The sequence below is a fragment of the Pteronotus mesoamericanus genome, unplaced genomic scaffold, assembly GCF_021234165.1.
Source record: "Pteronotus mesoamericanus isolate MK-2021 breed Mesoamerican mustached bat unplaced genomic scaffold, CSHL_Meso_final contig_105, whole genome shotgun sequence".
In the NCBI taxonomy this organism is placed as follows: domain Eukaryota; kingdom Metazoa; phylum Chordata; class Mammalia; order Chiroptera; family Mormoopidae; genus Pteronotus; species Pteronotus mesoamericanus.
Window position 1 is genome coordinate 6286038 of NW_026555006.1, and position 12577 is coordinate 6298614.

Below are 12577 nucleotides of genomic sequence, written 5' to 3' on the forward strand. Positions count from 1 at the left end.
CAGAATGATTCAGTGAGTCAGAAGATTTTTGGGTCCAGGAGACTGATAAATTATGTATCTTCTCCCAAGTGATGCCCACTGCTTTTCAGTGATACAGTGCTAAAGAGTCAGGATTTGTCTGAGGAAAGGGCATAATCATCCAAATCTATATGGGCTGAAGGTAAAAAGATATTAAAACTTTGTTTTAAAACAGATATTTATCACTCAGTACCTGCTCCATGGCGTATGATGAACTAAACACCCCACTGCTGCTGCTGCTGGAGCTGGTGGAGGAATCTGCTGAGCTCCCAGATGGGGTCCCACTGCCAGAAGTCTTCACTGTCAGGATCTGTTCATCAGAAAAGCCCAGCTGGTGGAGTAGCTTCTGATCTTTATTTACTGTCAGCTGCAAAAAGTGGTTTCTTAATTATTGAGAGGGAAAGGATTAGGAAAGTAGTACTGTCAGGCTAAAGGGCCACAGTTTATTTAAACCTACCAGACAATCATTTGTAAATATCTGTATATTATCCACAGGACAGCACAACTGCTTGGCTATCTTCCACCGGACACTCCCTATGGTTTCATTACTGTGAGCCTGTAAAATGAAATTCCACATTGTTGTAACTCATGTACTTGTTCATTAAAAAAGCATCTATTGTGCACTGAGCACTGTTGTATAAGCTGAGAGGAGCAAAAACCGAAGACGAGAATCCTTGCCCTTGGGAGGCTTCCCTTCTGCTTAAGTTCTGTTCCCTACTCCAGTCCCTCCTCATCACGTGTGGAATAAAATCTCAAGCCCTTCTTCCAAAGCAGGCCTTCCGTCCTTTCTTTCGCTTTCTCACTGTCACAACGGCCCCTTTGCTTGTCATGAACAAGCCAAGCAAATTCCTACTGCAGGGCCTATGTACCTGCTGCTCCCTTTGTTTGGAACGTCCTTCACCAGAAATGGCTAACTATGTCACTTCATTTAAGTCTGTGCTCAGCTGCCACCACCTCAAACCTTCCCTGCCTATCTTCATCTAAAATGATACTTCATGTGTAACTATCACCTCTACCAACTTATTCTGCTTTATTCTTTTTTTTTCTTTTGAAGATTTTATTTATTTATTTTTAGAGAGAGGGAGAGAAACGTCAATGTGTGGTTGCCTCTCACATGCCCCTACTGGGGACCTGGCCCGCAACCCAGGCATGTGACCTGACTGGGAATTGAATAGGCAACCTTTTGGTTCACAGGCCAGCACTCAATCCACTGAGCTACACCAGCCAGGGCATGCTTTATTCTTAATAATACCCACCAGCTCCTGATATTGTATTACATATTTATCTATGGTTTATACCACATCAGTTTCCTGTCATTTCAGGTCTTTATTCTAAATTTGTTTAATAGCTTTTACAGTAGAATAGTCACTCATTCAGATATCGCAATCAATAGTGTTATGAAAATAATAAGACAATATGCAAATGGCTACAGAGTTTAATGCAAACCTACCTCTACAGTAAAGGTATCTTTGGTAGACTCGTAAGTAACATTGAGAGTTAAAAGATGTCCATGAAATGAGGCACCGTGAGGTAGAATAGTTCGTGGAACAGAGTAAAAGTCCTTGAAAAATATAGTAAGTCGAACAAGTCATACAAAGTGTCACTGTTAAACATTTCAAAAATACATAGCTAACACACTAAATCTAGTAATGGATGATTCGATTACTGTAAAAAAAGAGGCTTACCTCTATAGTTATCACATAGCGTTCTGCCAGAAGCAGCAATCTCTCAATGATGACAAGTTTAGTGGATCTATGGATTAAAAAAAAAAACTTTTAAACATATTTGAATTGCTGACTTGAGCTCAATTCCAGTCTGTTTCACCAATCACAGTTAGCACTCACTGGTCAAAGGCTGAAATTTGCAGACTACACTTCCCTTTCACCCAAGGAGGACGTAACTCAATCAGGTCACGGCTACAGCGCACAGATGAAATGAGAAGCCTAGCCCTCCCCATACTTCCTTTCCTGTCCTTTTCTTTCTTCTTCTTTTTAAATAGTTGTTTCATACACAGAGGACCTGGGTCTCCAGATCTATTTGTCCATCAATCCACTAAGAATGAAAAATCAGCAAGTTTGACTCTCCTAATCTTACAAGTAGAATATGCCACGTAATTCTGTAAACACACGGGAGAGATCAGGCAAAGTTATAAATTGCCTGAAAATTAGAAGATAAATGTGGAAATATTCCACAAAGACGAGTTGCTAGTTGTTCTTTTAAAATAATTTTTATTTTTCAATTACAGTTGATGTACAATATTGTATTAATTTCAGATGTACAACTCAGTGATTAGACATTTCATTTACATCACGTACAAAATGGTCATCTGGATAAAACTAATACTCACCTGGTACCATGCATAATCATTACAATATTACTGACTCTATTTATTACGCTGTACTTTATATCCCCATGACTATTCTATAACTACCAATTTGTACTTCTTAAACCCTCCACCTTTTTCACCCACTTCCCTAACTCCCCTCCCATCTGGCAACCATCAAAATGTTCTCTTTATCTATGAGTCTGTTTCTATGCTGCTTGTTCGTTTATTCTGATTTTTAGATTTCACATATAAGTGAAATCATATGGTATTGTCTTTCTCTGTCTTACTTCACTCAGCACAATACCCTCTAGGTTCATGAATGTTGTTGCAGATGACAAGATTTCAATCTTTTTTTATGGCCAAATCATATTCCTGTGTGTGTGTGTGTGTGTGTGTGTGTGTGTGTGTGTGTGTGTGTATATATATATAAAACCACCTGTTTTTTATCCACTCATTTACTGATGGACTCTTGTGTTACTATTTGTTTAAATTGGGCTAAGAATAAGGAGGAAAGAAAGAATAAACAATTGTTTATCTGTAAACATGCCATATAGTTCAAACTTAAAATATAAGACTTTGTAATTCTAAGGGTTTTGAAAGTACTTAAGAAATCAATACCTATCAGGAGACACAACCATCTCTGGGACAGGAACCACACAGCAAGGGAGTATGGAGCCCTAACAGGCTCTGAGAATGAGACCTGAGGACTCTTTTGGTCAGTCATATGAAATCCTACTTATCATTTGAAATACAGCTGGCCCTCCATACCTGTGTGTTTCACACTGTAGGTTCAACAACTGTGGATCAAAGCTATTTTTTAAAAATCCCACAAAATTTAAATTTGCTATGAATTGAGCACTACACTGAATCCACACAAATGAAGTGATATGTAGGCATACCCTACTGTAGCCTACATGCAAAGATAGGTTAATGCTATACCATTTTATATAAAGGACTTGAGTATCCTTGGATTTTGGGGGGTGTGTATGTGTGTGTGTGTCCTGGAGTCAATCTCCCTTGGAACCAAGAGATGACTGTAATAGGACTCCAACATTTAGCAGTTTATATAGTCACAGCCCCATATTTTACTAAAGAGAACGCTACATGTTCACATTGAGAGATGAAAAAATCTAAATCCCTTTAACAACTTGCTATTCCAGAAGGTCTAGGTATTTCAAGTAGGTATATTTCTAATACTGAAAGGAGGTACTACCATTTTCTAACACTTGACTGGCAGTACTGGAAATTTTACTTTGAAAAGAGTTGGTTAAACACAGTAGGCGTTTCGTTAAATACATTTAACAGAGTTCTAAATTCTTTCAGTCTATGAGAAGGAACCAGCAAAACTGGGTATTCGTATGGAAAATGTTTAGGAAATAACTAAGTGCTATACGTTAATTGTTGACTGCACTATTTTAATTATGCCTCAATAGTGAATTAAACCACAGACAGCACAGCAATACTCTGTACAGGAGAGAATAACTCCTCCCCCGTAAGAGGGAACAATTATGGTCACTAATAAGTTCTTTAAAACCAGTAATATAAGATAAAAAACAATGTCCTCGTTCAAATTCAATCTTGACACTATACATTCTTATTAGCTCTGTTTAAAGTTTATAATAAGAATGTTTAAAAACTATTAAGTGGTTTTGCTCTGTAGTCAATTATGAAATGATTTAGGATAACAAGCACTTAGTAAAAAAAAGAAAAAAAGCACACTTATTTAAAGAAGTGAAAGTATGGAAATAGCAATCTATTAGTTCATAAATGCATTTCTATTCTGATTTGTCAGACAATAAATCATTAAGAACCTAGGTCATAGAGTTGGATTACATCTTCTAAGTACATAATTAGGAATTCTTAATACACATTTTTAATGAAAGTATACTTGAGATATACTTCCAAGAATATGGGGATGCAAAAGTCATGTTAAGTGTTCTTTTCAGGAGTTCAATCTATAATCACCTTCTGCCATTTAAAAAATGTTCTAGAGGGTTGAATTTTATTGGCATCTTTCATATTAATAAAGCATCACTATGCAGTACTCAACCCATTTTTAAAAAGATAACAAAGACTGTGAGCAAGGATTCCATTTCTAAAAATCTTTAAAAAGAAAAGGAATATCCCCAATTGTAAATAAAAATACATACATACATACATACATAAAGTCAGTCTAGGAGTTGAGCAAGACTGCATAAGTACCATCACTAGAGGGCAGACAGAATGAGGTGCAGAGGCCTCTCTGAGCACCTGCCAACGTTTCTTGGGTATTATTGATTTGGGGCAGCTTACCAGTAATGAAAGGTTCATTAAACCTCACAAAAATGTTCTAGTTACTTCAATCTAACATTTCTAAATGTTCATCTATTCTACTTCCTATATCAAAGAACTAACTATTGCAAATACTGAGGTCAGATTTCACTGTTAATATTCGAAAACAAAAACACAGCACTGTGATTAAGAGACAATGCCAGTGTAGTTTTAATGCAAGCATTTTGGCCCTAGCCACGTGGCTCAGTTGGTTAGAGCATCGTCCTGTACACAAAAGGTCACAGGTTCGATTCCTACTAGGGCACATACCTAGATTGCGGGAGGCAACTGATCGATGTTTCTCTTTCTCCCCACCCTTTCCTCGCTCTAAAATTAATACAAACATATCATTGGGTGAGGAAAATAATAAAATAAAAAACCCCCAAATATCTGGGGATAAAGTTCTCATTAAAAATTATTTTGAAAAGTAACTTTAAGTAAATAATATTTTAACTATGATTACATTATACTGTACAATTTTAATCAATCATCATCTTACACTTCATTTTCCTTATGCTAGTAATGCCCTGGATTTGACTATTCAAGGAGAAAGTTTCTAAGATATCTCATATTTCAAACTTAAAAAAATAAATTTTCATGCAATGATTATATCTTTAGTCCATCATAATAGAGAAGATTACTATTACACAGAGCAAAAATTAAATGGATAAAAAAAATCACACTTTATCTACTAGGTAGAGGGGTTGGAGCAGAGCAATCCTTGGGTGGTTATGATGATGACCTTCGAATCTTCTAAAGAGAAACAAATTTGGGACATACAATGGGAAACATAATTTCCCAGGATATGACTGTTTGCAAAAGTTATGAAGTAAAATGAGGAAATCAAAATTCAGAGCTCTCCATATTAAAAAAAGAGGCCAATTATTTTTTTAAACGGACACATATTTATATATTGTATATTTGTTGTAACTTCTGCAATCTCTTACCTATATGGAGACTGAACTGATGTTGCTACAGTTGGCATGGCAGTTGCTGTAAGCATTTTTGTTGCTCTGGTCACAGCATGTGTTAGAGTAGGACCACCAAGTGCTGAACTGGCTGCCTATGAAATAAAAAATAATTCTGTATCAGGGTTTCTCAAACTAAGCTCTACTGACATTTTGGGGTGCAAATATTTTTGTTGTGGAAAACTGTCCTGGGCATTGTAGGATGTTTAAGAGCATCCTTGACCTCTACTTACAGCCTACCTACCAGTAGGTGCCAATAGGACCCCTCTAACTGTGACAACCAAAAAGGTCTCCAGTCATTGCCAAATGATCTGTGAGAAACAAAATAACCCCCAGCTGAGAGGTACTGTTCTATATATGTAATACATAGTACCTCATTTAGGGATACTTGAATACTTTAAATGTTTTTTATGGAGACTTATTTGGAAAGTCATGACTTGGGAAATCCTACACAGATTCATCACCAAAAGGTTTAACTTATTAACATTTGGGGGCAGTTGCAAATTCACTTTGTTTTTGGAATATTCTTTGTTAGACATAAAAAACAAGCACAAATTAAGAAAGAAAATAATTGTTTAATGCTTTAACCATCATGCTGGAAATGAGGCATTATATGTGAGACAGTATTACACAGCAGGCTTCTAATGGACAAAGGCAACCAACATCACCCTCCTCAGTGTCCTCCTGTGGCCTTAATAGCATTTATAATATAAACTAGGTGAAACATGGGGACGGATAGGAAAAAGAAGCAGGTGCCTGTATAAAATTCCTGGACCAAAAAGTAAAAAGGAGAAAAACAATCTATTATAAATGTGGAATGTAGAGTAGACCTGTTTTCTGTCTTAAATGAAGAAACAGGTCCCTATACCCTTAAAGAGGGGTTAGTAAAGCTGGGGAGAGGGGTGGTGGTGGGAGAAGAATCAGTTTCCTATAAAGTATACTTCTCTACTGGGGCGTTGAAGCAAATGTCTGTTCCCTACATTACAGTATGGCACTATTCACAAATTCTTCAATAGGATCCAGCCACAAATATCAACATTATATATGATCGCAAAATGTAAAATTATAAAAGGAAAAAACTCAAAACATTTAGTTAAGAAACTGGTTAAATAAAATTTGTTACTCACTTCTAATCTCGTATAGCAATCAGCAATGAATTTCTTATGTAACGATACAGAATCCTAAAAGAGGTATATGGAAATTAAAATTAGTCTGGCATTTAACTGTTATTAAGGACAAATGTCAAAATAAAGAAGCCAACTCTCAGGCATACCAACCTATAAATAAAAGATATACAATTTTCTGCCCTTTTGTGTTTGAGTACATTTTTTCCTGTAGATACCCACCTTCTTTAACCTGGGATTTAGATTAATATAACTGTAGTTTATGATTAACTGAATAGCTTCATTTGCAATTTCTTCATCAGGTGATTCCATGGCTATTTTCCAAATGAAATCCATTCCTATCAATTCCAGCTTTTCTACATACTGCTCAAAAGAAAACAAATTATACAGTACACCAAGGTCAGAAAATTACAATTATTTTCTCTTATATTGTAAATTCATACCTCTTTAGTTCAACATGAATTAAGGCTGCAAAAACCAAGCTATATGAGAACATTACTGTACCAATGTGTAACTTTGTAACAAAAACCAATCAACAGCAGAAACACTGGGCCATGTCCAAGGGAACCAGAAGAGATGTGATTTTTTTCCAGATACCCCCTCCACCCACACTAGACATCCCCCCTAAAGAACTACTGATGCCGGATGAGCGCAGGCATGAGATGGGTGCCATCTTCAGGAGCTTTTCTTCAAAAGGAAATGAAGTCACACTAGAAGTAGCTACTGATCCTTGGAGCTCAATTTGGTCTTCCCAAAAGCTTACAAGATCCTGTAAAAACTCTTATCATTCAGGAAGCCACGTCATAAACAGTCTTGGGGGGTGGGGGAGAAGAGGTTTTCTTTGCCTTTCTTTTTAAAGGGGCATATGTAAATATAAACATTAGCTATATACTTTCTATCATTTTCTGCTTCATTGTCTGCTCCTATTTTTTTCTCTCCAAATCTCTGCCACTGTGATCCCAGAAGTGGAGACTTTGTTACTTTTTTTAGGAACATGTGGATGGATCCCAGGAATTGGAAGGTAAATAGAGCTACACTACTTGGTATTCATCTAGCCACAGGAAGCCGCTGGCTGCCCCAGACATTGGCAAGCAGATGGATGGGAAGCAGAGGGATTTGGGAAGTCAGTTGTCATCAATGCAAAAAACGGCAGACAAAGGATACCTATTCTTTAGAATAATTCACATCTTATCTCAATTATAACACATTTTTGTGGAATATCAAGTTTTACTAGATTACCTAAATTATCTAGATTTGATAATAATGTACTTACCAACTGAGCCCCTTGTCTTTTCAATCGATGGTCACAGAGATTCACATTTTCAAAAAATGTCTTAAATAAGTTAAAACCTGAAATTATAGAATGTCAGATAAATTCATGCACTATAAGTAACACAGATAATCAATGAAAAGACTCAAAGCACATCAAGTGCTAAAACGAAAATGCTCAGGATAAAACATAGCTGCAAATTTTTGAGACCTCAGATTAGGCAATGGTTTCTTAGATATAGTACCAAAAGCACAAGTAACAAAAGAAAAAAATAGATAAATTGGACTAAATCAAACTTAAAAACTTTTGTGCTTCAAATGGCTGTCCAAAAAGTGAAAAGACAACCCACAGAACAGTACAAAATATTTGCAAATTATATTTCTAACAAGGAGCTAGCATGCAGAATATATAAAGAACTCTTACAACTCAACAATAAAAGACAAGTAATCTAATTAAAAATGGACAAAAGATTTGAATAGATATTTCTCCAAAGAATATATACAAATGGCTGATGAGCATATGAATAGAGAGTCAATATCATTAACCTTCAGGGAAATGCAAATCAATACCACAGGATACTATTCTATACCCACTAGGATGGCTAAAGTAACAAATACAAAGTACTGTCTGCATTGGTGAGGATGTGGAGAAAACGAAATTCTCATACTTTGCTGGTGGGATTATAAAATAATGCAGCCATGTTGCAAAACAGTTTAGTTCCTTAAATGTTAATTATCTTATACAGCAATTCTATTCCTAGGTATGTGTTCAAGAGAAATGAAACCTGCATTCACAAAACTTGTACATGAATGTTTGTAGCAGCATGATTAATAATAGCCAAAAAGTGGTAACAACCCAAATATCCATCAACTGATGAATGGATAAACAAAATGTGGTACAGTCTTACAGTGGAATATTATTTGGCCTAACTGGAATGACGTACATGCTATGACTTGGGTGAACCTTGAAAACATGTCTTAGCATAAAAAAAAAGAAAAAGCTAGATACATATTACACAATTCCTTTTATATGAAATGTTTAGATTAGGCTAATCCATAGAGACAGAAAATAGATTGGAGGCTGGGGATAGGGTAGAACAGGGAGCAAGTACTAATGGGTACAGGATTTCCTTTGGGGGTGATAAAAATGTCCTGGGATTATAAAGTGGTGAACGTTGCACAACTCTGTGAATATACTAAAACCTACTAATTATACACTTTTAAAAAGTGAATTTTATAGTATGTGAATTATATCTCAAAAAATTTTCAATTAAAAAAAACACCTAAAAGAAAGGTTTCTATAGTTTGATAAATTTAAATGAATCATTTTTGTACTGAGTAACTTCAAGAAAAGACAGTTTGATAATTTGAGTTACCAGGCCATATAATTAAAAAATTATTATAAATAACATTTATATAAAAAGGAATTTATCTGTGTATATAAACATCACAAAGATATTCCAAACTGTTCAGTTGCTTTTGAGATGTTAGCGTAGAAGGAAAGGAGGAAAGAATAAAAGTGTTTCAAGAACTGAAAAAATGAATTTATGCTTTTTTCCTACCATTCATAGTGATTTCATATGACTCCAATTTAAGAATTTTCTCTTTGAAGAGCTGCTGCTGAACATCACTCTCGAGATCATGTTGCCCTTTTGTAAACCACTCAAAACACATCTGTGGATCAAGACAAGTATGACCCCATAACTAAAATGCATGGCAGGAAAATACATATTCTGAACTGGGACAGTAAAGACAAATTACTTTTAATCCTTCAGAAACTTATATTACCAAAATACCACTCACAACTGAAATGCTTAGAACTCTGGACTAAATAAAGCATTAAATTACCGGCAATCTTTCTCACAGATAATGAAAATATATATTCGTACTTTGAGTTTTATATGTACTTGTGTTTTCCCACAAATATTTATTAATAAGCCTTTCTATGTGCCAGGTACTTTACTCAGCACTATCACATATTTAGTCCTTTCAACAATCGCATGAAGTAATTAATACTATTCCGTAAAATGAGAGGAATAAAACAGTAATTCACTGCTAGAAAATGTCAAAACAGGTGTTGAGCTCCTGGTTTAAACTATTTTCAGCTGTTTAATTATAGTTCTAAAAGTCTGTCTAGGCCTTCATTCTTCTTTGGTGCATCTGGGGTACATCATCATTACAGGAGTTCAGTTTTCTCTTGGTAACTTAAAATTAGTTTCATGTGACAGGAAAAAGAAACTAAAAGATATATTGAGAATTCTTTAGTTGCACTTACAATGGCTGATTTTGGTTTTACACAGAATGGTTATCAAAATTACTGAAGTATTCATACTTTTATTTATATTTTGGATATATACATATAAAAAATATTTTTCCAGCACTTCCCCTGGCCTACTAACATAAATGTATGCTTAGTAAATTGAAAAGTTTTTAGAACCAAAGATGTAAGATACACACAGAACATGAAATATTGAATCCCACTTCTGTTTTGCTTTGTCCACAATAGTATTTTCTTACCTCTCTGTCTAATTCACAAACATCCTGGCCAGTCACCAGACACTCCCAGATTTCCTTGGCACGATTCCAACCCAGATACAGAGTAGCTTCTTGCAAGAAAAATGCCAGAAATTTTAGATGGGCCTCTAAATACTGCAAAAAGAAATGATAATTACTTAACTTCAGGCATTCATACCTAAGGGCAAAATTAAAACAAAACAGAAAATTCAAACTTCAAAATAAAAAAAATAGTTCTACCTAATCCTTTCTCAAAAGTAAATGTGAGAAATCTGTTTATAAGTTGACAGTACAATGGAGTAGAAACTACGTCAAGTCTATTACAAATTTAGCTGACTTTAGATGACAATAAATAAAAATAATTTCATCAATCTCAAAGTAAAACACCACAAACTCACAACTGGTGAATTAAGATTTTTTTCCTACTTTAAAAAAAAAAATACTACTACTAATCATTTGATTTAAAAACAAAAACACCTATAAACAGAATTGACAGTATTTCATGTCAAAGTCAAAGAAAAGATGTTTATTTTTATTACTTTATCATATGTGGGTCTTAGGTAATTTACCTACAGATATCAATTTTCTTAACTTTTATTTTGAAATGATTATAGTAAAGATACAAAACTGTTCCACTGCCCTAACTGGGTTGCTCAACTGGTTGGAACGTTATTCCGTACACCAAAAGGTTGTGGGTTTGATTGCCTGGTCCGTACATAAACCTAGGTCGCGGGTTCGATTCCTGGTCAGGGTGCGTGCAGGAGGCAATTGATCAGTATTTCTTCTTTCTCTTCCCCCCTCTCTAAAAGCAATAACTATATCCTCGGGTGAGGATTTAAAAATAAAATTGTTCGATCACTATAAAGATACCGCATGCCACCTCTTCAAAGTTACATCCAGTAAGTATTATTTTAATAGTTCAAGTGCAAAAAGTCCAAATGAATGTGCAAATCATGAAACAAAAACACAATGCCAATACCTCTCGGTAAGTGTATCGGCCATCCACTAGTGTCAAACCAGTTAAACCTCCGGGTCCCGCCACTGCTGCTGCAAGTCGATGACAAGCTATCAAACTTCCCGTTACCAATTTCACTATTTCAAAATTCTTCTTCAAGTCTTGAATAATGCTCTTGGCAAAAAAAACAAAAAACAAAAATGGTATGAGAATTTACAGCTATTTTGTCATTTTAATACAAACTCCGTGTTAGTATGTAGTTCTAGGTGAGTGATAGCAAGCACATGATTTCTTCACTCACCTTTCTTACATAAAACTAAATAAAATCAATCTGGTATGTACATTTACTAGGGGATTAATAAATTTCTTTGTTAAATTTTGCTTTTAAAAGAGGTTTTTTTTTTAAAGTAACTCCTTCAACAAAACTATTTGACTTCTTTTGTAACTTTCAAGATCTTTCTTCCCAAGTCTATCACCTCGAGGAAGTTCTAGCTCCTTAATCACACTGATCTTTTTGCAATACAAAATAAGTCTTTGAGTCTTTTCAAACAAATTTCAAAAATACCATTCTAACTTTTAAAAACTGGCTTACTTATTTCAATATATTCATGAAATAAAAATAAAATCATTTAGGGATATAGCAAAAGAGAAGTGCCATAGAAATAAAAGCAGAATGATGTTTAAACTCAAAATTATTAAATAATACAAATGAATTACATTAATAATCATAAAAATGTTTTTTAAAATAGTGACTATAAGACTCAGCAATCTTAATAATGTTATTATAAAAGGTTATAGAAATAATTTTATAATAATTAGATATAGCTAGTCTCTCCTCTTACCTTGTCTTGCTTTTGATAGGTTTGTTTTATGAATGAGCGGGTGATTTCATGGAGCTGACGCAAAGCTGGTACCACCCATACGAACTGAGGATTATTAAGCTGAGATGACTAGGGTTGAAAAGAAGTTACATTAATTAAATTTAGAAATAAATGGCAGACAAAATTTATTAGCTATAAAAAATGTCCAAGTCAAGTAGACTTCACTGTTGCACATTCTATTATATTCCTCCTCACACTGTTCATTTATAGCT

General features: G+C 34.8%; 1 protein-coding gene across 3 annotated transcripts in view; it reads right to left on the minus strand.

Annotated features, from left to right (window-relative positions):
• The window catches only part of USP24 (ubiquitin specific peptidase 24), a 129209-nt gene that overhangs the window by 62825 nt on the left and 53807 nt on the right, over nucleotides 1–12577 (minus strand). For all 3 annotated transcript variants that reach the window (XM_054573686.1, XM_054573693.1, XM_054573678.1), the window contains exons 17-28: nucleotides 12327–12434; nucleotides 11509–11658; nucleotides 10533–10664; nucleotides 9578–9689; nucleotides 8020–8096; nucleotides 6969–7109; nucleotides 6750–6803; nucleotides 5602–5717; nucleotides 1704–1770; nucleotides 1469–1579; nucleotides 476–574; nucleotides 212–385 (exon numbers count right to left, since the gene is read on the minus strand). In XM_054573686.1, the coding sequence (XP_054429661.1) occupies nucleotides 212–385; nucleotides 476–574; nucleotides 1469–1579; nucleotides 1704–1770; nucleotides 5602–5717; nucleotides 6750–6803; nucleotides 6969–7109; nucleotides 8020–8096; nucleotides 9578–9689; nucleotides 10533–10664; nucleotides 11509–11658; nucleotides 12327–12434 (1341 nt within the window). The remainder of the gene's footprint in view (nucleotides 1–211; nucleotides 386–475; nucleotides 575–1468; nucleotides 1580–1703; nucleotides 1771–5601; nucleotides 5718–6749; nucleotides 6804–6968; nucleotides 7110–8019; nucleotides 8097–9577; nucleotides 9690–10532; nucleotides 10665–11508; nucleotides 11659–12326; nucleotides 12435–12577) is intronic.